The sequence below is a fragment of the Sus scrofa genome, chromosome 14, assembly GCF_054392235.1.
Source record: "Sus scrofa isolate SSC_HxYL_T2T_F1_AM1 chromosome 14, Sscrofa_HxYL_maternal_Yorkshire_Landrace_v2.0, whole genome shotgun sequence".
In the NCBI taxonomy this organism is placed as follows: domain Eukaryota; kingdom Metazoa; phylum Chordata; class Mammalia; order Artiodactyla; family Suidae; genus Sus; species Sus scrofa.
In genome coordinates this window covers 98,692,546-98,718,277 of record NC_139396.1, presented here as the reverse complement: position 1 = coordinate 98,718,277, position 25,732 = coordinate 98,692,546, and the positions used below count along the sequence as shown (strand labels likewise).

The 25,732-nt window shown below is 47.2% G+C and overlaps 1 protein-coding gene across 2 annotated transcripts; it reads right to left on the bottom strand.

The window, feature by feature from the left end:
• Nucleotides 1-107: 107 nt before the first annotated feature.
• On the bottom strand, nucleotides 108-25,448 carry SEC24C (SEC24 homolog C, COPII coat complex component). 2 transcript variants are annotated; one of them, XM_013983347.3, is made up of 24 exons: nucleotides 25,383-25,448; nucleotides 23,203-23,402; nucleotides 21,337-21,472; nucleotides 12,602-12,777; nucleotides 12,029-12,397; nucleotides 11,589-11,725; nucleotides 9,623-9,691; nucleotides 8,198-8,309; nucleotides 7,839-7,966; nucleotides 6,069-6,207; nucleotides 5,755-5,870; nucleotides 5,459-5,583; nucleotides 5,159-5,350; nucleotides 4,862-4,955; nucleotides 4,521-4,637; nucleotides 4,019-4,189; nucleotides 3,410-3,506; nucleotides 3,174-3,319; nucleotides 2,812-2,950; nucleotides 2,541-2,659; nucleotides 2,264-2,443; nucleotides 1,811-2,002; nucleotides 1,480-1,569; nucleotides 108-1,341 (listed from the first exon to the last, which is right to left on the bottom strand). In XM_013983347.3, the coding sequence occupies exons 2-24, from the start codon at nucleotides 23,372-23,374 to the stop codon at nucleotides 1,201-1,203; spliced, it is 3,357 nt and encodes a 1,118-aa protein (XP_013838801.2). In that variant the 5' UTR covers nucleotides 23,375-23,402; nucleotides 25,383-25,448; the 3' UTR covers nucleotides 108-1,200. The 2 variants fall into 2 exon arrangements, with proteins under 2 accessions (XP_013838801.2, XP_003483550.2); XM_003483502.5 differs by lacking the exon at nucleotides 9,623-9,691.
• Between the last annotated feature and the right edge of the window lie 284 nt (nucleotides 25,449-25,732).

Here is a 25,732-nt window from a genome sequence, read left to right as displayed (position 1 = left end):
GCACGTGACGCATGCGCAGCTCCACTCGGCCGGCCACTTCCCGGGAGCCGCTAGTCCTGGCAGGAAGGACTGGAGGGAAAGCGATAGGTCGCAGATAAAAATGAGGCTACTGGTTACATCTTAATTTATTTCTTTACAAATTAAAGATGCATTGAAAAATAAACCAATGAAGAGAAATGAGAGGTCCAGAGCAGGGGCATCCCAGGCTGGGAGCAGGCAAGCCTGGCCACCATCAAGCCTAGCCCTTGGTCTGCCCCGGCCAGGTCGGGTTGGAAGATAACTGTCAGCCACTCTGTCAGTGCCAAAGCCTGAGTGGTGTCCTGGCGGGAGAGACTAGCCACCTCTGCCTCTCCCCTCAACAACCCCAGCTTGGAGAGCAGTGTTTCCAGCAGGAGGTCAGAGTGGAATATGGGCTGGCTCTGTGAGGTATTGCAAGTTGATGACAAGGCTCCCTACAGAACCATCCAGTGTTGGGGCCTCTCCAGCTGGAAGGAGGTGGGTACCTCTCCCAGGTCTTAATATACCTTGCAACGCTCTTCCCAGGCTCATTCACCTCTGACAATGTGCCTCTATCCACCAAGTGATCACCAATCATTGCAGGAGAAAGAGCAGCGGAAGCAGAGAGAGAAAGCTAATCAACCACCTTCAGGAACTGACTTGGCTGTTGAGGCCCAGGAAGACAGACCACTTTCTTCTCTACCATCTATGGTCTACACCCCAGCTCTTGTGCACCTGTATGTATGTTTATCCCTAATATAGGAAGTTGTTGATGACACTGAGCTGAATTGGCAGCCCCTCCCCCTGTAGTAACCCTGGGATCCCCACTCCTTCCCACCTGCCCTTCTCTTCTTGGAGGCTGGTCCAAAGGGACACATAATATTGCCTGGGTCTGGGTGGCTCCAAATCCCCCAACACCGAATCATATACAGTGAACTGAGAAACTACATTCATTACGACAGGATTAGCAGGAAAAGGAGGGTAAAGTGAGGGGATAGGGGCACCTTCCAACAGCAGGACATGACAGAGTGGTAGGATACTTGAGCCCAGAAAGAAGGTGTCTCCTTATATCTCCCCCTCCCCCCTAAAGAGACTGAGGTCAGCTTACATGACTTATAAGGTATGGAACTGTCCCAATTTCTCTGCTGTCCTGGGGTACTTTCTGGAAGCTGGCCTGGACCCTATGCTGTTTACCCACTTGCTCTAGCTCAGTAGCTGCCGAATCTCCTTGTGCATATGACAGAGAAAGTCCACATAGGATGCTCCCCCACTCAAGCTCTTGTCTTCCACCAGGAAGTGTTTGAACAGCATCTCCAGCTTGTCCTCCTGTTTCACCACGATAAGCTATGGCCAGAACACAGGGTCATTAGGCAGGGCTAAAGGGAATTAAACATGCCCTGAAATCCCATTATCCTGTCACTCATTCCCCATCTCCACTCCCGGTGAGGACCTGACAAGATGAGAAGTCCAGATCAGTGTTACCTTCATGTACCGTGATCTCTGTGCCCTCAAATTATCAATGAGGCCTCGCACCTTCTTGGACAGCAGATTATCCAGAACAGGCAGAACACTCTGGAACACAAAATTCATTTATCATTATCGTAATAAGGTATGCTGAATCCAGTAGTCAAGATGGGGCAGCACAGATGCATGCATTATCTGAAACACAGAAGTCTCTGAAGAATGATGGCACCCTCTCTCCTCTCTCAAATGCTCCCTATTTAAGGGAACTAGCATATTAACTTTATTGACTTCTACCCATATCACAAGTCTTACTTCCACGCCCATATTCTCCTTGACTCCCTGCCCTTACCAGGCCACTGGTGATCTGACTGAAGGAGGAGACACCGAAGAGGCTCTGGACAACACCCTGCTGGACACTGGCTCCCACCCAGAGGAAGAGGTTGAGCCCGTTCTCCAGCAAATATATATCCCCGTTGCTTAGACGCTCTTCAGATGCTCGAACTGCTGGTGGCTCGGTGGTACTCTCAATAGGAGACTTTGTCTAGATCAAAGGAATGGACAAAAGGTTACCAAGGATCACAAGACTTGTTTGCCCACATGCTCGTCCTCCCACCCCCCACCCATACATGAAATTTCAGAACACTAAGTCCCTCAGTAATTCTCACAGTATGACAGTATTACATCAGATAACACAGGTAAAAATTTCACTGCTGTCAGACACAGATGATATTAATCCTTCTCTTTCTCCTTCTATGAAGCCCCTTTCTCAGTACAAAGTCTCACACTCCACCCTCAGGCGCACCAAAGGTAGGAGCCGAGGATAGAAGAAGACGTTGGTCTCAGCCACGTCCATGGAGATGACCAGCTGTCGGACATAGGCGCGGTCATCAGTAGTGACTTCAGCTCCAGGCTGCAGGACATCACTCTTCAATACACAGTTCAGGTAAACTGGGAGTAGCTTCATGCACTCAGGAAGGATCAACTAGGGGGGTTATCAAAATGAAGTCAGTGATGATGAGAAATCCCTCCCAATGCAAAAATGTATTCCAGCAACTTCTCCGCCAACACGCTTGCCCTACCTGTCCTGCAGAGGAGGGGCTGGCACAGTTCTTTCTGTAACAGGCCAAGATCTGGGCACACTGGGTGATGAGAGCATCCCGAACAGTCTTCACAGGGCTGTTCAGGACCCCCCGGTACGCTGGATGGGAAAGGGAGATCGCAGGCTCACTGGTCAGCCCCTCTGTCACATGTGCCTTCCCACCATCACTCCCACCCAGGAATGCTGATCTGCTGACCCTCCTAGACCTTGCTCTTAGCCCCAATCCCACCCCGCCCTGCCTGTGCCCTCACCAAACTTGGCCATGTAGTTGATGAGTGTGTCAGTCTCACAGTTTCGATACAGATCAGCCAGCTGGGTGCAGCAGTTGAGGGCCAGGTTGTGGATGCGGAGCCGTCGCTGCCCTGCACAGCTGGTGTAGAGCAAGGCACACTAGGGGAAGGGAGACAGGGAGTTCACACGCCTCTGTCGCCAGAGCCCTCTGAAAAACTGCCTCTTTGCTATATTATTAAACTAAAAGAAACACATGAGCCATCCCTTCCCCAGCCTCTTCTAGTCTTCTCTACCCACCCCTCACCCTCTTCCCTGCAGCCTGTTTATACCCAGTGAAACCACCCCAACGCTTCTTCCCCAACCCCTGCCTCCTGCCCAGCACCTGCAGGAGGGCTCCACTCTCTTCATTGAGCCGATCGTCATGCTTGAACTCCACAGTCACCGTCTTGTCCCCATCCAGCCCTGCTAGCTCCACATCTGTTGTGTTGCTCATGTAGAAAGCCCCAAAGAAATCTACAGCACGGATACCTGAGGCCACAGGGACAGGGCTAATGGTATGACAGGTGCCTCCCTCCCAGATTTAGCCCCGCTACCTGCTCTTCTCCAACCAGGACTGACCAGTGCTTGTGCGGACCCGCATCACAGCATCAAAGCCAATGACCTTCTGTACATCCCGACGCAGGTCACTCAGGAACCGTTCCTGGTCATTCTCCACCTGCATCCCCCAGGCCGAGTCACATCACTGAGAGTATAACATCATGCAAACAATTTCCCTGCACCCATTCCACTCTACAAGCTTGTGGATCATAATGACAGTAACAGTGAAGACAGTAACAATGATGTTGATAATGATGATAGCTTTTAGGCACGTACTGCATGCCAGGTACCACATTAAATATTTTACATATAACTCCTTAATCCTGATGACAAATCCTAATTAATAACTTCCAAAATCCCATTTTACAGATGAAAAAAACAAAGGAGCGAATAGTTAAGCAAATCATCCTAGGTCATATAGCTGGTAAGTGGCAGGGCCAGAACATCAACCCGGGACTGGTTCCAAGCTCCACGCTCCTGACTGCAACAGTCGTGGCCCTCCTCCTTACACTGTGCAGTCTTCTCCTCCAACACTATTCCTATTAATGAGTCAGCAGCTAAAGAGCGACCCCACATGTAGGCAGACATTCCCCGTCCTGCTTCCACCTCCACCCAGAGTCCCATGCCTACCTGAAAGCAAGCGTATTTGTAGACAGAGCCACCAGTGAGCTGGGGTACAACAGAGAGTGTGGCCACATCCACATACTGGTTCGGGAAGAGAAAGAGGTCTATGCAGCAGCCTTGGGCCACACACTCCTTGGCCAGGGTTTGATAGGCACCTGTCTGAGGCTGGAACAGAGTCTGAGGAAGAATACAAGAAAATGTTCAAAGCTCTCAGTTCCACCCTCTTTGAGAACTGTATATGTAATATGGGAGATTCAAGGGCACATAAGACTTCAGATCTACCTCACAGTTTGCAATAGAACATTCTCAAAAAAACAGAAAACTGTCTACCGAAGGCTTTGAGATGAGGTAGGGTAGAGAAGTATGGGAGTGGCAGAGAAGGTTGGCAGTCACTGATGTGACATGGGAAAGAGTACAGATCTAGTCCTCATCACCCTCAAGAAAGTTAGAGTATTGCATTTTAAAGAGATACCACATTCCTCTTGCCCCCCAGCTCCCAACCCCACACCTTCTCCTTGTCTGTGTTGATCAACTTCCGGTCATCTCTGTTCTTCAGTTTCCCTGGGGCCTCTGCAATGGGCAGGGAGGTGTGGAACAGAAATAGCTTCCCTGCACACTCGGCAGCCTAGGAAAGAAGAGAGAGCTACTGATCCATTCTTTCCTGTATTCATCCATTATTCATTCATCCCTTCCCTGGTCATTTATTCAGTGTCAACTATGTCAGACAGGCCGACCCACTGGACTGGACCGGACCGTCATCAATCACGAAAGAAACATGAGTTGTATCCCAGAGGATAGGATGGTCAGAAGAAAGTGTCACTGAGGAGGTTGCCAGGTTTGTAGCCTTACCTTCAGAGCCTCCATCCCAGCCTGGATAACTGGGGCAAATACTGTCTCTGTCTCCCTTGTGTCTGCAAACATTTCTGGAATCTGATCCAACAAGCTGAAGTGATAGGTGATGGAAGGCAATCAAAATTGCTATCCAAATCTCAGATCTCTCAATTCCCCAGAATCATCTGACCCCCAGACTCTGAAAACTCCTGAGGCACAGCCCCCATGCAACTGCTGACCCCTCTGCTCAACTCTGTGGCTTTCTGTGCTTGTACTCACCCTACCCCTGCTTTAGCCCCAAAGTCTGACGCTTACCTGGTGATGACTGCCCGAGACTCGTTGACATTGACCAGGAAGCCATCCAGCAGTGGCACAAACATGTCACCCACATCAGATACAACCATCATCTGCGGCTGGGCCAGTGAGCTCTTCACATTGTAGAAGTGGAGCACCTTATTATAGGTGACAAAGCCAACGCGAATTGCTGACTCTTCTGCCCCGCCCTCCCTGTAGAAGGTGATATTGTTATCCAGACTTGCCACCTTTTCCCCCACCCAACTTCAGGACATGGGGATCCATCTGCTGAGTTAAGCCAGCCAGCCGGCATCATCTCACCTAGGCAGAAAGTCTAACAGTGACTTGAGCTCCTCACAGAGGAGCCTAACAAGACCACTCCTGATGGCATTGTAGGAGACGTCAATCATGAAGATGAAGGCGGGAGGGCTGGGAAACTTATTGTTCTGCAAAGGAAGGACATGTTGGGGGTAGGGGATATTGGTAAGCAGGTCAGTTGACTAAAGAGAAGTCAACATCAAAGGGGACAATGAAGGGGTGAGGGAAATGATCACAGCAGGTCTTGGCTGTCTCATTGTCCTCCACCCACTGCTCCTCCCCGTGCTACCTTCCCTCACCTTGCAGTAATCTACAGTGGCCAAGAATTCATAAGAGCCCAGGGATAGCTCAGGACGGTCATAAGCATCCACACGTTTGCCGGTATGATCCAGATGTTGAAAATACTGGGGGGGAACTGTGGGGAGTAGGGCAGAGTGTTACTCAAAGGTCCACTCTCAGTCTTAGTCCGGTCCTGGCTGAGCTCATTCTACTCCCCCATATCCCCATCTGTGCCCTACTTCCCAATTCCTGCACAACATGCCCTTACCTAACTAGAAAGAGAACAATGAAGATGCAATCCAGATCCCCCCCATCCCAGTCTCTGCGAACATACCATCATTGATACAGCTGCAAAAGCAGCACTGGAAGCGTCTCCCTCCCTCAATGAACTGCATGAAAGGGCACATGTATGCTTTGCAGCGATTGCAGCGCAAAGGGCCAGATTCCCCATGGTCGACGACATACGGTGAAGCCTAAGGAGCAAGGGGGGGTGGCAGTGGCTCAGACAAAGAGGAACGAAACAGTGGGGAGCTAGATGTGATAACAGATGAAGAGGAGGAGTTCCCGTCGTGGCGCAGTGGTTAACGAATCCGATTAGGAACCATGAGGTTGCGGGTTCGGTCCCTGCCCTTGCTCAGTGGGTTGACGATCTGGCGTTGCTGTGAGCTGTGGTGTAGGTTGCAGACGCGGCTCAGATCCTGCGTTGCTGTGGCTCTGGCGTAGGCCGGTGGCTGCAGCTCCAATTCGACCCCTAGCCTGGGAACCTCCATATGCCAAGGGAGCGGCCCAAAGAAATAGCAAAACGACAAAAAAAAAAAAGAAAAAAAAAAAAAGAGAGATGAAGAGGAACGACCTGGAGGGAGAAGGGCATGGCTCAGATATTTTGCCTGGGGAGAGAGTACATACAGTGAAGGGAAATGAGGACTCTAAATTTTAGAGTTCCTTCTCCTTCCTCCTCATCTTTAGAATTTCACTTTTTGAACGAGAAGAGCGACCACAGAACTGGCCTTAACAAGCCAGGGGCTGACGTGGACATAGGAGAAAGATTACCCAGGATTCTCATTTCTGGCCCTATCTTTAGTCCCCTTCACTCCTGCCCTAGGGATCTTGACTCCTGCTTCATTTTCAGGCAAGTAACTATAATACCTGTCCTCCCTCATCCCTGGATTTCTGTGACAGTGACTGATGCCCCAGGCAGATGTCACTATACAAATAAGAGACCAGCAGCCAAGTGTCCAACCATCCCCACTGAGACCCAGGAAAATAATGAAAAACACAGAACAAGACAGAGAAACAGGATCTCTGAGACTTGAGCATCCAGTTATAGAGAAATGCACCCCAAGCTCAATAAGCTAGGCATGAAAATGAGGGTATTCTAGCAAGCCCGGCAGAGCAACTGCCACGTTCTCTCTCTTTTTGTGCTGATTCCATATAGTGGGGTGACAGATCATGGCCCAAGCCAGGTAAGAGAAGGACTACTGAATCCCAATCTGCCTTTTTTCCTCATATGCTATCCTAACATCTCTATCCTTTCTGGGATGATAGGGCAGTATACAAGAATAAACAGAGGAATTCCTGCTGTGGCACAAGTGGATCGGCAGCATCTTTGGAAGACTGGAATGCAGGTTTGATCCCCAGCCCAGCAGAGTGGGTTAAGGATCCAGCAATGCCACAGCTGTGAGGCTGGTCACAACTCTGGCTCAGATCTGATCCCGGCCCAGGAACTCCACGTGCCTTGGGGCGGCCAAAAAAGAAAAAAAATAGAACGATATGCTTCTAATCATCTGGAGATGACCATGCTATGAGAAGCTCCTGCATCCAGCTGTCTTCTCCCCCACTGCGAGTTGGCTTTGACTCTTTATAATGTGTTTCCCTTGTGGACCCTGCCCCCATCCAGCAATTTTTTGGGGCTTTTGCTCTCATCCCTACCACCCTCTCCAGGCATGGGCCCTGGGATAGAGAGCTACTGAAGATACTCTCCCCTCCCACCCAACCAAGACTTCTCCCATTGTGACTGCCAGAATCACATCTAGGAAGAAGTCCTACTCCCCATTTCCCTTCCCTTCCTCCCTTTCATTATACTCTGGTCCCTTCCCTGACTCACCTCCTCTGGGGGAAGCCTTGCCAGTGGCTTGATGACAGCTGCAAGGGGCACCTGAGCCTGCTTAGCCATGTCAGATGTGCAAGGGATATTATAGGATGTGCATCGGATGTACCGGGGACTTGCATTCCCTGAAGGAGGGGGTAGAAAAGCTGAGTCCGATCACAGAATCACTCCAGGCATCAGCTCTCCATTGCTGATCCACCCTGTCCCCCCAACAAATGTTAGAGCAAATGGTGGCTTTTTCCCTCTAGAGACCAATGAGGGACTGGTCTCTGATTAAAGCCTGACAAAAGCTCCATCCACAAGCTGATAATGCTAAAGAAAAAGCACGCACAGGGAGGAGTTAATACCCTTCTCACCTTGGTCTTTCACCAGGAAGTTGGTGGTGACTAAGGGTGGCACCTGGCCCCGTGCTCCAGTGACAAATGGCTCTGAACCTCGGTTGTTCCTGTCGTCCTCAATTACCTGAATCTGTAGGGAAGAAGTGAAATGAATGAGGTAACAGACGAAAAGGAAATACCAGGTCTCAGCCAGGACAAAGAAAGGCTGGAGCTGCAGCACAGAAACTAATAATTTGCCAAGGAACACACCTCAAGCACCAGGCCTGCTCTCCTTTTGGAGACGGTATAAAATGCTATAACGCCAACCTTCCACTCTGCAGTCAGCAGCAAAATGTTGGACAGGCTGAGAAAGGCTTCTTTATGAATCACCCTGACCCCCAATAAATGGTGAGCACCCTGTTATAAAACCAACTCCAGGAAAGCTCCAGCTCTAATCTCCAGCCTTCAAACATGATCAGATTCCACTTCCCTCCCCCATCACGCCTTCCCTTTCCCTTATTGCCCCAAGACACATTCTGAATCAGAGCAGGAAAACAGACAACAGTAACCATGTAAAAATGAATCTACCTGGAATGGCTCTACACTCAATGAAAGTAGAAGGGACAGGGTGAGGAGAGGATTACACAGCCAGAAATGATCAGGGAAGGTGAGGAAGCAGATGCTGCCTTATTTTCAGGTAAGCATCAGTGTGTAAATATGAGAGAAGAGGATATTAGAACCCAATCCTCAGTCCCCCACATTTTGACAAGTTCAGCGAAGGGAGAAAAAATATATATATATTTTGCAAAGCCGGTGGTCAGATCTTTGTGCAGGCTGATAACCTTTGGTCAGTTACTTCAAGATGGGTTTGGTAAAACCAGAAAAAGTAAAGGGAGGATAAGACTCTGTATCCCATATCAGAAAGAGTTGAAGCTTAGAAACAGATCAGAGTCAAACAGACTCTCCAGATGAGAAAGTGGCCCCCACTTTCCCAAACCAGCCGTTCCTTCCCCTTTAAGAAATGCCAGTTTCCCAGACTTGTAAATTAGTAACCATATACCCACATGTTTCTCCACAACAAGCTGCAGACAAACCAAACCCAAAAGGGAAGAATCTACCCTTCAACTCTGCCTTGTTCCATCTTAGGTCACATGTAGGCTCCTGGAGGAGCCAGGAGGACTCAAACCAAAGCTTCACATGCCACCTGACCCCACCCTTAGAGCCTGACCTTCTACCATCCCATACTTAAAGGCACTGCTAACAGCTTGCTACTACTTTGTTACATGGTGACTTGAGGCATGCACATCCTTCTAGCTTGTAAAAGCGAGGATCTAGAAGGACTATGGGAAGAGGATGGAGAGGGATGGACATGGTGAATGAGGTGAGGATGAGGTTACAGGCATGCATGAGTGACAATAACACAGGGATGACACACACACACACACACCCACCCCCTGCACTTACTGGACTAGGAATGGCATCAGGGTCTATTCTGTGCCTGGTTTTCTGCTGAGGAGGCAGCTCATTAAGTTGCTTTTAGTGATTTAATAATAAAGGCAGCAGGGGAATACAAGGGGGGGAGACAAAAGAACAAGAAGCAGATGTTACTTCTCTCAACTCTGATATGAGTTAGACATGAATAGCTGGAGCCCAGCTCACACTGATGGAATCAGGCCTCCCTAGATCAGAAATTCCAAGTTTTTCTGGGCCAAAAAAGAGCCTTTCATGGCTCAGACTATGATGTAGAAAGTTATGGAAGGGGGCAAACAGGAGGCAAGAGGCATTAAATAAGGAGGGGCTGAATGGGAGAAATCTTAAGAAGAAAGAAGAGGGATGTTCCCTTCAAAAGGCCAAGTTTCCCATCTAAGGACTCCTCTTCTGCTGAAAGAAACCTCCCCTCACATCCAACCAGACTCTCCTCCTCAATGAAGGAGGGAAAAGGAAGGAAAGGCTGTTTAATTCTTTTGGGTTCCCCTCAGCCAACTGGATCCCTCACCATGGTAGCTCCCCAAAGGAAGAGGAAAGAGAACAGAATGGAATATGACAATGGCTAAGCATGGTGAGAGAATCGACATTGCAAATGTTGCAGACAGAACTATAAGGTGGCCTCCACTTGGAAATATACTCCCAGCCTCTATTCTGATATGATGAGGAAGGCTTGAGGATTCTGATGGTTCTAGGGGTGAGATTCACCCTCTTTCTGGAAGAAGCCTCTTCCCCACACTGCCCCTAGACTGTAGATCACTTTTCCCCATCCATACAGCAGGAGCCTAGCAAACAAAAGTAGTAGAGGCTTCCTTCTAAAACACTGCCCAAGCAGGGGCACAGAGAAACCAGAGAGGCCTTCCTTAACAACTAAGACCAAAGAATTCCTACCCATTAAGCAGAATGCTATTCCAACTAGATCTAAGAGGACAAGACCTGGGCCCAGCCACTACTCTACAGAAGAGCAGAGGTTACCATGCTATGTCCGATAGCAACAGAATTCAGCACTCAGCCCAGAGATCTGCTGACACAGCTGATCAGTCCCGGCTTTCCTTCCTTTCCTGCCCAACTATATAGTAAAAATGCTCCCAAAAGACTTCTTGAGGAGTTCCCATTGTGGTTCAGCAGTAGTGAACCCAACTAGGATACATGAGAACACACGGGTTCAATCCCTGGCCTTGCTCAGCAGGTTAAAGATCCAGCATTGCTGTTAGCTTCAGTGTAGGTCACAGATGGGGCTCAGATCCTGTGTTGCTGTGGCTGTAGTATAGGTTGGCAGCTACCACTCCAAACTGATCCCTAGCCTGGGAACTTCCATATACCTCTTCCTAAAAAAGACAAAAAAAAAAAAAGGGACTTCTGAGACTTCCAGTTAAAAAGTCAAAAATGACATCTAGGAATTCCCGCTGTGTTTCAATGGTTAACGAATCCGACTAGGAACCATGACGTTGCGAGTTTGATCCCTAGCCTTGCTCAGTGGGTTAAGGATCTGGTGTTGCTGTGAGCTGTGGTGTAGGTCACAGACGCGGCTCTGATCTGGCATTGCTGTGGCTCTGGCATAGGCCAGTGGCTACAGCTCTGATTCGACCCCTAGCCTGGGAACCTCCATATGCCATGGGAGCGGCCCTAGAAAAGGCAAAAAAAGACAAAAAAAAAAAAAAAAAAAAAGCCGTCTAGGAGTCCCCTGGTGGCCTAGCAGTTAAGGATCCATTGTTGTCACTGCTATGGCTTGGGTCGCTGCTGTGGCATGGATTTGATCCCTGGCCCAGGAACTGCTGTGCAGGCATGACGAAAAACAAAAATTACATCCAGGTTCTACACTTACAAGATGATAAATTAAAAGGGAAAATAATCAGAAAATGCTAGGCAAACATCTCATCTCGGTTGACTCACTTATGTGGCAGCCATAAGCTCCTTCTCCAGGACCACATAAGTATCTACTTACAGGACTTGGGATGGCATCAGGGTCCAGGCGCTTAGGAGGCAGTGGTTGAGGAGGCCCCGGTTGACTGCCAAAAGTGGCTGCTCCTGGGTAGGGGCTTCCATAATTGGGCTGAGGGCCCCGGGATGGTCCAAAGGAACCTGAGAGACAAGGGCAGAAGGTTGATGAACAGAAAATTCCTTCCCTATCTCTTAAGGCCTCAGGGAAATGACTCGACTCCTCTAAATGTAGAATTGTGAGGTACAGTAATGGCCATTCAGAGAAAGACCACACTATCTGAACTATGGGGAAAAAAATTTATAAACCCTTCATTCTAGTGAAAGTGAAGCTGTCCATCTAGTTCACCACTTAGCAAGCAATACTAAAAGCAAATAAAAATAACAACAAAAACAACTGAATAGCTGAAGCCCTTGGCTCCTAGGCAGACCTTGAGAAAAACTTACCATTTTGCTGCAGCTGATAGCCTGGCTGCTGGGAAGAGTGCATAGGTGGTGGTCCTGGGGGCCCAGTCATTTGGCTGCCAGAGGGCAGAGCTTGAGGAGGAGGTGAGGACACATGGTTGGGCTGGCTCCCTGGGGGCCCCCCAAAACTCTGACCAGGCAGGTGTGGACCAGTCATCGAAGGCATCCGAGGACCCCCTGAAGTTGGGGGTGTGAAGCTGGAGGCCTGTGGTGGGACAGATCGCTGGGGAGGCTGGGCCCCAGGATGGCCCTGGGCCTGGCCAAGGGGTGGAGCCTGGCCCTGAGGATAGGAGCCATACAGACCAGAGTTAGGGAAATTTCCTGAGGCTGAGGCCAGCGATGTTGGTGGGCCTGAGAAGTAGAAGAAGTAGAGTCAGAACCCCAGTCATTCTGCCTCCTTGTTCAGTAAATCATTTTCCTTTCCACACGAGGGACAGGGATGACTGTCCCATCTGCCGGGGCTCAAAAGCACAAGAAATAAAAGGGATTCAGGTATACCCCCAGCTTCTAAAAAATCAAGGGGACAGTAACATTCCTATGGTCATAGCTACTCACCATAGCCCAGCCCTGAAGGGGGAGGGGCTGGGGCCACAGCACCACTGATCTGCATTCCAGCCAGCTGAGCAGTCACCTGTGCACTTGTCGGGGGAGGGCCATAGGGCTGAAGCACAGCTGGCTGGCTGACCACAGGGGCCAATGGGGCCGACCCGAATGGCTGAGACCCAGGGAGCCTGTGAAGAGAAGGAAGCAGAGGCTGGGACATCCTTCAAAGTTGGCAGAAGCTCCACATCATATAGGAAGCTATATTGTTTTACAGCATCATTTTTTGTTTGGTTTTGGTTTTGGCCATAACCACAGCATATGGAAGTTTCCAGGCCAGGGATCAAAGCTGCACCACAAGCGGCTGAAGTGACTCAAGTGGCTGCAGTGACATCAGATCCTTAACCTGCTATACCACAAGGGCAATCCTGCCTTTGTATACTTTAAATGCATGAATCCCATGGTACATGAATTACATCTAAATTAAGTTGTTTAAAAAGCCAACCAGGGAGTTCTCCATGCTTTGTGGTGTGCAATGAGACTGGCAGCATCTCTGGAGCCCTGGGATGCATGTTCAGCCCCCATCACTCCCAAGAGTGGGTTAAGGATCTGGCGTTGCCCCAGCTGCGGCGTAGGTTACAACAGAAGTTCAGATCTGATCCATGGCCCGGAAATTCCATACGCCAAAGGGGGTGGGGGGCAGCTGAAAAAGGGTGGAAAAAAAAAAGGAAAAAAAATCCGATCAAATAAAATTGCCCTATAACCTCACAGCTCCCTCAAGCTTTTGCTCTTCTTTTAGCCAAACATTTACAAAAGGATTAGTCTATGCTGTTTCTATCTCTACTTCTTTAATTACTATTCCTCTCTCTCTCCAAAGATCTTTCTCCCTTTTTTAAAATTTTCTTTTTCTTTATGGCTGCACCCATGGCACATAAAAGTTCCCAAGCCAGAGACTCAATCTGAGGCACAGCCACAACCTACATGACAACTGTGTCAGTGCCCACAACTGCATCAACACCAGATCCTTTAACCCACTACGCCAGGCTGGGGATAGAACCCAAGCCTCTGCAGCAACCTGAGCGGCTACCTTTGGATTCTTAACCCACTGCACCACTGCGGGAACTCCTAAAGATCTTTCTAGGTTCATTTCCATGTTTTTCTTAGTCTATCCCTTAGTAGTTTTCTCAGCAAGGGTCTATACATGGTAAACTCAGTCTGAAAATGTCTTTTTTTTTTTTTTTTTTTTGGTCTTTTAAGGGCCTCACCCACAGCATATGGAAAGCTAGGGGTTGAATCAGAGCTGTAGCCGCTGGCCTACACTACAGCCACAGCAAGGCCAAATCTAAGCAGCGTTTGTGACCTACACCATAGCTCACGGCAATGCTGAATCCTTAACCCACTGAGAGAGGCCAGGGATAGAACCTGCGTCTTCAGGGATGGTAGTCAAATTTGTTTCCGCTGAGCCACTATGGGAACTCCCTGTAAATGTCTTTATTTGCCCCCTCTCTTAGCTAGGTACATATTTCTATGTTGATAGATATGTTCCCTTAATGCTTATAAGGTATTAGTCTACTATATGCTCTCCTCTAAAAGTTTCTTATTTATTTACTTTTGCTCTTTCAGATTCTTTTTTTTCCTTTTTTTTTTTTTTTTTTGCTTTTTAGGACTGCAGCCTCTGCATGGCATGTGGATGTTCCCAGGCTAAGGGTCGAATGGGGGCTACAGCTGCTGGCCTATGCCACAGCCACAGCAATGTCAGATCCAAGCCACGTCTTCAACCTACACCGCAGTTCACAGCAACACCAGATCCTTAACCCACTGAGCGAGGCAGGATCAAACCCTCAAACTCATGGTTCCTAGTCAGATTCATTTCCCCTGCACTACAATGGGAACTCCTTCTCTTTCATATTCTTTCCCCTCATAAATTATCAGACAATAATGGGTAGAGTTCTCTGTGCTCTACAGCAGGTCCCCATTAGCCAATCATCCCATATACCTCAGTGAGTATATGCCAATCCCAAGCCATCTCTTCCCTACGCCTGTCCCCTTTGGTAACCATATGTCTTTCAAAGTCTGTAAGTCTGTTTCTGTCCTGCAAATAAGTTCATTTGTATCCTTTTTTTAAATTTTTATTTTATTTATTTATTTATTTTTGTCTTTTTGCCATTTTCTTGGGCAGCTCCCGCAGCATGTGGAGGTTCCCATGCTAGGGGTCTAATCGGAGCTGTAGCTACCGGCCTACAGCAGAGACACAGCAATTCGGGATCAGAGCTGCGTCTGTGACCTACACCACAGCACACGGCAATGCCAGATCCTTAACCCACTGAGCAAGGCCAGGAACCGAACCTGCAACCTCATGGTTCCTAGTTGGATTCGTTAACCACTGAGCCACGACGGGAACTCCTGTATCCTTTTTTGAGATTCCACATATAAGCAGCTTTTTTTTTTTTTTCTCCTTTTGTGGCCGTCCCACAGCATATGGAGTTCCCAGGCCAGAGATGAGCTCCAAGCTGCAGTTGCAACCTACGCCATAGTTGAGGCAACACTGGATCCTTAACCCACTGTGCCAGGGCGGAGATTGATTCGGTGCCCTGGGGCTCCTGTTGCGCTACAGTGGGAACTCCTCTTATTTACTCTAATCACTATTTTTTCCTGTGAGAGACCTTTATGGCCTGGGTTGAGGGAGCATGACTATTTCACATTTGATTCTGGATGGTACTCCAATGATATTGCCACACAAGATCAAAAAATTTTTTAAAGCTTTAAGATATAATTTCCATACCATTAAATTCAGTCCTTTTGACCTGGCATTGCCATTAGCTATGGTGTAAGTTTCAGACATGACTGGGATCCCACATTGCTGTGGCTGTGGCTATGGCCAGCAGCTGGAGCTCTAATTTGACCCCTAGCCTGGGAACTTCCACATGCCGTGGGCGCCACTCTTTTAAAAAAAAAAAAAAATCCTTTTAAGTGTTTGATTCTAAAAATCAACTATTTTTAGTAAATTTATAGAGTTATACAACTATCACCAGAGGAATTCCCACTGTGGCACAAGAGGATTAGTGGTGTCTCTGTCTCTTGTGTCCTATCTCTACCAAGACACAAATTTGATTGCCTGGCCCAGAAGAGTGGGCTAGGAACTTGGTGTTGCCACAGCTGCGACATAGGTCCCTGGCCTGAGAACTGCACATGCCCTGGGGTGGCCAAAAAACAAATAACAAACAAAACAGCCATCACCAGAATCCAATTTTAGAATGTTTTCACTGCCCTCAAAAACCCCTCGTATCTATTTGTAGCCCTGAAACCTTTCTTTTTAGAGAAATGGGACCCCTTATTATTTCCCTCTGCCAGGGTGCAGATTTTTTTCCCTAGTCTACCTGTTCAATGAAGGTGTAGACCAGGTCCAAACTTCATAAACAAGTCTCAATTCTAAACCTTGGCTCAGAAAAGTGCAAGATATCTGCTTAAACTTAAGTCCCCAGGTTCCCAAGATGATCATTTCCACCCTCTCCCTAGGCAGCCACAGTGTCAGCTTACCACTCTGATTTTCAGTTCTCACTTGGTCTCTGGCACTTGAGACTTTAAGTTTGACTATGCATTTGAAAAAAAAAAAAAATTCCATTTCCTCCCTCCTTTCTAGATGTTTGTCATAGAAGAGTTTTTAGGTTATATTAATCTACTTCCTAGCTGAAAATCTTAGACCTAACTAGACAGCTGCTTTCATATGTCCACTGAAACTACATTTGTCCAAGCCCAATGGTCAATTCTCAGTCCACATTTCACCTTTCAGCAGCAAATGATCCAGTAGATTACTCTCTTGACCTACTAAAATACTTTCTTCACCTACTTTCAAGATGTTTTTCTGTCTTGGCTAATTCCTACCTCGTGACTGCTTTCTCATTGTCGTTTGGTGGCTTCCCTTCTGACTGGCCTTTTTTTTTTTTTTTTTTTTTTTCCCACTATTTAATATCTTAAAATGCTATGTATTTTATTTTATTTTTTTTCTTTTTTAGGGCCACACCTGAAGCACATGAAAATTCCCAGGGCAGAAGTTGAATCAGAGCTGTAGCTACAGGCCTACACCACATCCACAGCAACACCTGATGCGGCCCATCTGTGACCTACACTGCAGCTTGCGGCAATGCTGGATCCTTAGCCCACTGAGCAAGGCCAGGGATCGAACCCATATCTTCACGGATACTATATCAGGTTCTTAACCTGCTGAGCCCCACAGGAACTCCTGACTGCCTTTTAAATGATGGTAATAGATGGACTGGGGGTTTGGGATTGGCAGATGTACACTACTGTATATGGAATAGATGGTCAGCAGGGACCTGCTATATAGCACAGGGAACTCTACTCGATATTCCATGATAGCCTATATGGGAAAAGGACCCAGAAGAGAATGGATATGTGTATGTCTATAACTCAATGGGTACTGTACAGGAGAAATTAGAACAATGTTGTAAATCAACTGTACTTCAATAAAACTTTAAAAAATGAAAGAAAAGGAGTTCCTGTTGTGGTTCAGCGGGTTAAGGATCCAGCACTGTCACTGCTATGGCTCAGGTCACTGCTGTGGCGTCAATTTGACCCCTGGCCCAGGAACTTCCACATGCTGCGGGTGCAGCCAAAAAGAAGAAAAGAAAAAAAAAAATTTTTTTGGGGTAAGCTCCAAAACTCAGTCCTCAATTCTATTATTTAATCTCAATGCTCACTTCCTAAGTGATTTCATCTAGTGCCCATGGCTTTAAGTACTGTCTCTATACCAAAGGCTCCCTAATTTATATCTCCAGTCCTGACATCATTCCTCAGCTGCACATCTGTTATACAACTGTCTACTCAACATCTCTACTTGGTAGCTGGCAGCTTTCTTAAACCTATAATGTACTTGGATGAGCAATAAGGTCCTGCTGTACAGCACAGGGAACTATATCCAATCTCTTGGGATAAAACATAATGGAATTCTCCTTGTGGCTCAGCAGGTTAAGAAGCTGAGACTGACTCAGTGGGTTAAGGATCCAGTGTTGTCACAAGCTCTAGTGTAGGTCACAGATGTGGCTGGATCTGGCATTGCTATGGCTGTGGTGTAAGCCAGTAGCTATAGCTCCGATTCAACTCCTGGCCCAGGAACTACCATATGCTGAAGGTGCAGTCCTAAAAAGAAAGAAAGAAAAAGAAAAAAAAAAAAAAAAAGGAGTTCCTGTTGTGGTGCAACAGGATCTTCGGTATCTTGGGATCACTGGCACTCAGGTTGGATCCCCAGCCTGGCACAGTGGGTTAAGGATCCGGCGTTGCCACAGCTGCAGCTTAGGTCAAAACTGCAGCTCAGATTTGATCCCTGGCCCAGGAATTCCATTTGCTGTGGGGCAACCAAAAATGAGGGGGGAAAAAAGGGGGAATTCCCATCATGGCGTAGCAGAAACAAATCTGACTAGCATCCAGGAGGATGCAGGTTCGATCCCTGGCCTTCGTCACTGGGTTAAGAATCTGGCATTGCCGTGAGCTGTGGTGTAGGTTACAGGCCTGGCTCAGATCTGATGTTGCTGTGGTTGTGGTGTAGGCCAGCAGCTACAGCTCCAATTCGACCCCTAGCCTGGGAACTTCCATATACCGTGGGGGCAGCCCTAAAAAGCAAAAAAAAAAAAAAAAAAAAAAAAGAAAAACTTGAAAAAAAGGGAAGACAGTATGAGAAAAAGAATGTGTGTATATATATATATATATATATATATATATATATATATATACACATATATATATATGTATGTATGTATCACCAGGTCACTCTGCTGTATGGAAGAGATTGGTACAGCATTGTAAATCATCCTCTTTTTTTTTTGCTTTTTAAGCTTGCACCCTCAGCATATGGAAGTTTCAAGGCTAGGGGTGGAATCAAAGATGCAGCTGTTGGCCTATACCACAGCCATAGCAATTCAAGAGCCAAGCCGAGTCTGCAACCTGCACCACAGCTTACAGCAACGCCGGATCTTTAACCCACTAAGTGAGACCAGGGATCAAACCCATGTCCTGATGGATACTAGTCAGGTTCACTACCAACTGAGCCACAATGGGACCTCCTAAATCAACCATATTTTAATTAAAAAAAAAAACCCTATAGTGTACAAAATAAAACCCTTCATTTCACCCCCCAAATCTGCTTCTCCTCAAATATTCCTCACTTCAGTAAAAAGCACTACTGCTTAGGTCAACAGGTTAAGAGGCATCCAGAATTCCTCTTGCTCTCTCTCTTTTTTTTGTTTGGCCACCCCTCAACATATGGAGTTCCCAGGTCAGGAATCACGTCTGAAACACAGTTTGTGATCTACCCTGTAGCTGTAGCAAGCCTGGATCCTTGGTCCAGGAACTTCTACACACCATGGGCACGGCCAGTAGATAAATAAATAAATAAAATGGTCTTCAAACAAATAAATGGAAAAAAAAAAAAAAAGGATTAAAGAGTAACACCATATTGAGAGTTCCCGTCGTGGCTCAGTGGTTAACAAATCTGACGAGGAACCATGAGGTTGCGGGTTCACTCCCTGGCCTCGCTCAGTGGGTTAAGGATCCAGTGTTGCTGTGAGCTGTGGTGTAGTTCACAGATGCAGCTCGGATCCTGCATTGCTGTGGCTCTGGCATAGGCTGGCAGCTACAGCTCCGATTAGACCCCTAGCCTGGAACCTCCATATGCCGCAGGAGTGGTACTAGAAAAGGCACAAAGGCAAAAAAAAAAAAAAAAAAAAAGAGTAACACCATTTTGTAAACCCAATGAATTAATAGACATATGCATTAAGGATGAACAACTGCTACCATCACAAAAAGACAGAAATCAAGATGTTATGTGCTTTCTGGAGTTCCCTGGTAGCCTAGTGGGTTAAGGACTGGCATTGTCACTGCTGTGGCTTAGGCTGAAGCTGTGGCACGAATTCAGTTCCTGGCCCTGGAACTTCCACATGCCATAGGCAAAGCCAAAAAAAAAAAAAAAACTTACAAAAAAAAAGAATTCCCTATACTCCTTCTTAGGCTTCTTAGAATTTTCCAACATATAAGGTTAGGGAGTTTTCCTAGACTCCTTCAGGTTTACATTCAATGCTAAAATGTATACTCTGGACACCCGATAAATATGTGAGAAAGTGACTCTTTCATGACCACACACCCTACCCCTAGTTATACTTCATTCTTTGTTTACTAAAAGACAAAATAGCATTCCAACAGAGATGGCTGCCCTCCTTTAATGGATTTCCAAAGATAGGAGTTTACTGGGTCATGCACCACCAAAGTTTTTATCATTTATGGGATGAGTAGCTTTCCTTTCATAATTGGTCACATCCAAACTTAACTAATAAGTGCTACTAAGTGCCTGATCTAAAGAAGGGGAGGTCAGAAGAGAACATGAATAATCCTGAAGTCACTTCTTCCTGTTTCTCCCTTAGGGCAGGCTCAGTACCCTAAGGATACCCTTAACAATTATTGAAGATATATGTCTAGTTAAGGAAAAAACTGAAGTGCACAGATATAGAAAGAACATGCAGGAGTTCCCATTGTGGCTCAGTGGTTAACAAACCTGACTGGCATCTGTGAGGATATAGGTTCAATCCCTGGCCTTGTTCAGTGGGTTAAGGATCCTGAGTTACCATGAAGTAGGTCGCAGATGTGGCTCGGATCCTGCATTGCCGTGGCCTTGGCATAGGCTGGCAGCTACAGCTCTGAATGGACCCCTAGCCTGGGAACCTCCATATGCCATTAGTTTGGCCCTAAAAAGACAGAAAGTCAAAAAAAAAAAGAGAAAGAATATGCAAAAGAACCAATAATCCACAGAGTGGACATGAGCAGCACCTGTAACCTGGAACAATGAAAACGAAAGAAAAAGGTGAAGGAAGAGGAAAAAGGATCTAAGAGAAAAGCAAAGGAAAAAAAAAGAAAAGGAGTTTCCATTGTGACTGAGTGGTAACAAACCCGACTAGCATCCATGAAGACGCAGGTTCGATCCCTGGCTTTGCCCAGTTCAGTGGCTTAAGTATCTGGCCTTGCCATGAGCTGTGGTATAGGTCACAGACTTGGCTCGGATCTGGCATTGCTATGGCTGTGGCGAAGGCCAATAGCTATGGCTTCGACTTGACCCCCAGCCTGGGAACTTCTATATGGAGCCCTAAAAAGAAAAGGAAATAGGTCCTCATATATTTCTTTTTTTGTTTGTTTTGTTTTTTTGCTTTTAGGGCCACATGTGCAGCATTTGGAGGTTCCCAGCCTAGGGGTTTAATGAGAGCTGTAGCCGCTAGTCTACACCACAGCCACAGCAATGTCAGATCCGAGCCACATCTGCAACCTACACCACAGCTCACAGCAATGCCAGATCCTTAACCATTGAGCAAGGCCAGGGATCGAACCTGCGTTCTCATGGATACTAGTCAGATTCACCTCCACTGAGCCGCAATGGGAACTCCGCTCATACCTTTCTTTTCTTTTTTTGTCTTTTGTTGTTGTTGTTGTTGTTGCTATTTCTTGGGCCGCTCCCGCGGCACATGGAGGTTCCCAGGCTAGGGGTTGAATCGGAGCTGTAGCCACCGGCCTACACCACAGCTCACGGCAACACCAGATCGTTAACCCACTGAGCAAGGGCAGGGACCGAACCCGCAACCTCATGGTTCCTAGTCGGATTCGTTAACCACTGCGCCACAATGGGAACTCCCGCTCATACCTTTCTAATCCTTCCAGTTCCATCAGACCAATTTTAAGTTGATCCAGGTACATACCTCTGCATTTGAACAGTGGAGTTTGGCCCATTCTGTACATCTCCTTGGCCAAACTGGCCATATGCATTCTGGCCACAAGGGCCCTGTGCTGTCGAGGCTGGAGGTGCTCCTGAAGAAGGTGGGGCTCTTGACACACCTGAGGGTAAAGGACAGAAACTAAGTGATTGAGAAATAATTTTCTTCTCCACCTTGAGCAAGGAATGCAAAGCAAGGATCAATAAGCTTCACGGAAATATCACAAGTGCAATATCACAGCTTGGCAATGAAAAGGACGCTGTCAACATGCAACTCTAGCTATAGAAGATTCTGAACATGGATGCCCAGCCTGAGAGCCTCCACTCTCCTAGACAGGTGTACTATAGGTGAAGCTGCAGCCAGAGCCACAAAAATGTAGGGCCTTCTTGGGATCACCATACACTTCCACTCAATGCAGGCAAGTCTAATGTTCGTAGCCTAGACAAAAAGTCAACTCTTATAAGGAATAAATCCCACTCCAGAACTCAGAAACTAGAACGTGACGTGAGAAAGGTGGCATAGAAGATGACCAAGTAACGTACTGAACCAGGTTGTAATGAAAGGCACCTCTTGGGGAGACTATCCTGCCAAACTCTTCTTCCTATATTCTATTTATCCTAAACATCTTCTTTTCATCCACTTCTAAGTAGTGATATCCCCAATAGTATATGGCTCAGGAAAGTGTTCCTGTGGGTTGGAGTCTTTGTTCTGCCCGATTGTTCAGTTGGGACAGGTCACCTGCCTTCCAATTACTGCTGCCACCTTTGTCTTTACAAAAGCTCTACTTCATCCTTTCTGCTCATCAGAGCTGCCATCAAAGTGACGTACTACCCCAACCATCCTTCCCACATGAAATGCAGAAAGAAAGTAATTAGCTATTTGGCATATCACTTTGGAAATGTTGCTGACCCCTGTTCAAACAATGGTTTTTCTTTTGCTCTGCCCTCAAGAGTAATTAGACAGTATAGAACCTGCCTGCAGGAATATGATTAATCTCAAGCTGCTCACTAGCCATCACAGAATTAGGTATGTTTTCCTCTTAATAACAGAGCTTCCTCTTGGGGCAATGCCAAACTCCATCTTGATAAGCCAGGATTTGACAGATTAAATCAGAGGTGAACTCTGTCCAGCCAAAGTCCCAAACCAGAGTAAGGCTCTTCCAAAGCCCTGGACCTAAGCTTACGACTTTACAATTTCTTTTTCCAAAGTCATAATTTAAATGGTAATAACTTCATTCATTTCCCAGATCTTACCGGTGCCTCCTTTTTCCCATATCCCTTTATGGAATTTACTCTCTCAAAAAGCATAAAGCATTTGTCATACCCTAAGTTCTCAGCTAGCCTAACCAAAGATCTACTCTTAACCATTTTCTAAAAAACCCCGGAGTTCCTGTCATGGCTCAGCGATTAACGAACCTAACTAGCATCCATGAGGACATGGGTTCGATCTCTGGCCTCGCTCACTGGGTTAAGGATCCCAGCATTGCTGTGAGCTGTGGTGTAGGTAGCAGACACAGTTTGGATCTGGCATTGCTGTGACTATGGTGTAGGCCAGTGGCTAGAGCTCTGACTGGACCCCTAGCCTGGGAACCTCCATATGCCGCGGGAGCGGCCCAAGAAATAGCAACAACAACAACAACAACAACAAAAAGACCAAAAAACAAAAAAAAAAAAAAAAAAAACAAACAAAGAAAGGAAGACTGTCCACAGGGCTCTCAGTGTCCAAGAACCAGATTCATGTTCCTCAATGCCCAATCACCACAACCCTCTAGGCAGCTTAGGTAGGATAATACAACCCAACCTGAAGACCACTAATTCCGCTCCTTAGCTCAAGGGAAGCTTGGAAAAATACCTGGGGGAGGGGCTTGCTGATAGCCTGGTACTGGACCATTGTAGGCTCCATAGGGAGTGGGGGCAGCTGGGGATCCTTGTTGTCCACCATAGCTGGATTGATGATACCCTGGGTAGACAGGCTGGGGCTGCCCGAATGGCGGCACAGGTGGAGCTGACTGGTTAACGTTCATTATGAGAGCATCCCCAACTTGGTCTCACCTATTAGATGAAAGAGAAGAGAGAAATTAGTCAAAATCAACTTTCTTGCTTTTTTTTTAAGGCTGCACCCATGGCATATGGAAGTTCCCAGGCTAGGGGTCAAATCAGAGCTGCAGCTGCACAGCCACAGCAACACAGGATCTGAGCTGCGTCTGCAACCTACACCACAGCTTACAGCAATGCCGGATCTCTAACCCACTGAGCAAGACCAGGGATTGAGCCCACGTCCTCGTGGATATAGTTGAATTCATTTCTGCTGCACCACAATGGGAACTCCCCAGAATCAACTTTCTAAAGAGAGAGCACTATTCACAGTAGGAATCAGAGACAGAAAAGGATGGAGCTTATCAAGCAGTGATCGGCCTAATCATTTCCACACTACCAAAGGATCTTTGTAATTTTCTGCCTCAGACAGTAGGTAAGATTGCCTCCTCAAAGTAAGGATTTTGTTACTCTCAACCCCATGCTTTGTCATTGCCAAGAGGGTATAAATTTCAACTTCAGATAGGCCCACTAGAATGGAGCAGCAGCCTCCATTCCTCGTGGTACGATTTCTAGTGTCTAGTCATACCACTGATGAACTGCTGTGATATTACAGGTAACTGAAACAATGTTCCCACTTTCCATTCATTAACTCTAGCATCCATTCATTCCACACAAATGAATACCTTCTAGTGTGCTAGTCATTTTTAATCACTCAGACTTAATAGCTAAAACAGATCGGCAAAATTCCCTCCCCCTCAGAAAGCAAATTTTAGAGTAACCGGCTAGAGAAAAGACATTTTTTGGTTAAACTGCAGTAAATCAAGTGCTTCTCCATCCCCAGTATTCCCACCAAGAGTGTATGGACCTTAGAACTGAAGCATTAAAAATCAATAAATGTAAAGAACAGTTGAAAACTCTAGCAAGTTACCAGATTAGAATTAAGTGCAGGCCTGGCACAAAACATCTCACAACAACCCAGGGAAACAGTTCAAAGATCAGTGGCAAAGTTACATTTCACGGAAAAAGATCATTCACCTTATCCTTCTAGCAGAGGGACTATGAGTATTTCAAATCTCAATGCACTTCTCCAACTCTCCAGTTTGTGCTCTCCTTATATGTCATGAATCTAGGCCACCACCGAAATTATCACAATCTTTTCCAGCAAAAGAGGAATGAACTAGAGAGCCTTTCCAGGGTCCTTTCAAGAAGAAGACTCTCTGATCATATCTACTACTCTACATAGCCTGATCATTCCAAATATCCTATAGACAGAAGGGGCCCAGGAAGCAAAAAAGTTCAGTTTCTGCAATGGAACAATGGGCCTCTCCCCTTTGCTAGGAAGGGCCATTTTGACCACAGAAAAACTGAGCTGCTTCTGGACTAGAACTCTTTAAATTCAACGCCATCTCGGGAGCTGTTCTTCCAAATACTAAACCTAGCACAGAGCACCACATGAAGCTTGACAGACGTCCTCTTCACCTTTATCCTCCTAAAGTCAGTGTGGGAGTGGGGATGGGAGAAAAGGAGCTTCTTTTAGAGGAAATAACCCTTTCAAATACACCCAAGAGTTTGAAGTAAGGCTCAAGTCTCTGAGTGGACAGTCAAGGGTGACAACCCAGGGGGCGGGGCAAGCTTCCTAGAACTCTTAAAGTAGTCGAACTGTGGAGGCTGGGAGCGTCGGGGCTCAAACCCGAGAAGCCAAGCCAGCTTCTCAGGCCACGATGAGAGAGAGGGCTGGTCCACTAAGCAGTAGATCAAGGGTCTCTCGCCCTTCAGCAGGCTCAGGGCAGGAAGCGGGAGCCGGAATCTGGGCCAAGAGGGGAGAAGGGAGGGTCTAGGACTGATCCTGGACTGTGGATGCGTGAGGTGAGGGTCTCTCCCTGGGCCCCGCCCCGGGCTCCTCCCATTCTTCTGAGACCGGACCCCAATCTGGCCAGTGATACCCCGGCCTCTCTTCTGCTTTCTACCCACCAACCTCCCGAAGCCACTCCTCACCCGGCTCCAGATCCAGGTTCGACTTCGTTCCTAACGTCAAGGCTCCCAGGCTCCACTTCCGGTTCCGAGGAAGCCGGCCCTTCGCCCCCGGAAGTTCCGCCCCCACGTTCCAGGGCCACTCCTTCTGCCACGTCTGCGGTAGGAGCGCGCTGAGGAACCCGGATGCCGCGCACGCGCCATTTTCCCCTCCCATTATGGCCGTCACCTGGGACGCTTCGCTGGTTCCTATGCATTTTCGCTCCACCCCAACCCCCACCGCCACCCACCCCAGAGTCCTGGTAACTTAAGGTCCCATCAGCTGAGATGCGATTGAGAAAGCTAGGTCAACTATCTTTAGTAACGCTCCTCCA

What these genes read in the sequence shown, in the direction of transcription:
- SEC24C (XM_013983347.3), bottom strand. Translation starts at nt 23,374, where the DNA reads ATGAACGTTAACCAGTCAGCTCCACCTGTGCCGCCATTCGGGCAGCCC. An exon ending in CTGATGCCATTCCTAGTCCA is followed by an intron (nt 8,310 to 9,622) that starts GTAAGTGCAGGG and finishes TCTTCCCTACAG; the next exon opens with ATTCAGGTAATTGAGGACGA. An exon ending in CTTCCTGGTGAAAGACCAAG is followed by an intron (nt 7,967 to 8,197) that starts GTGAGAAGGGTA and finishes CCCCTCCTTCAG; the next exon opens with GGAATGCAAGTCCCCGGTAC.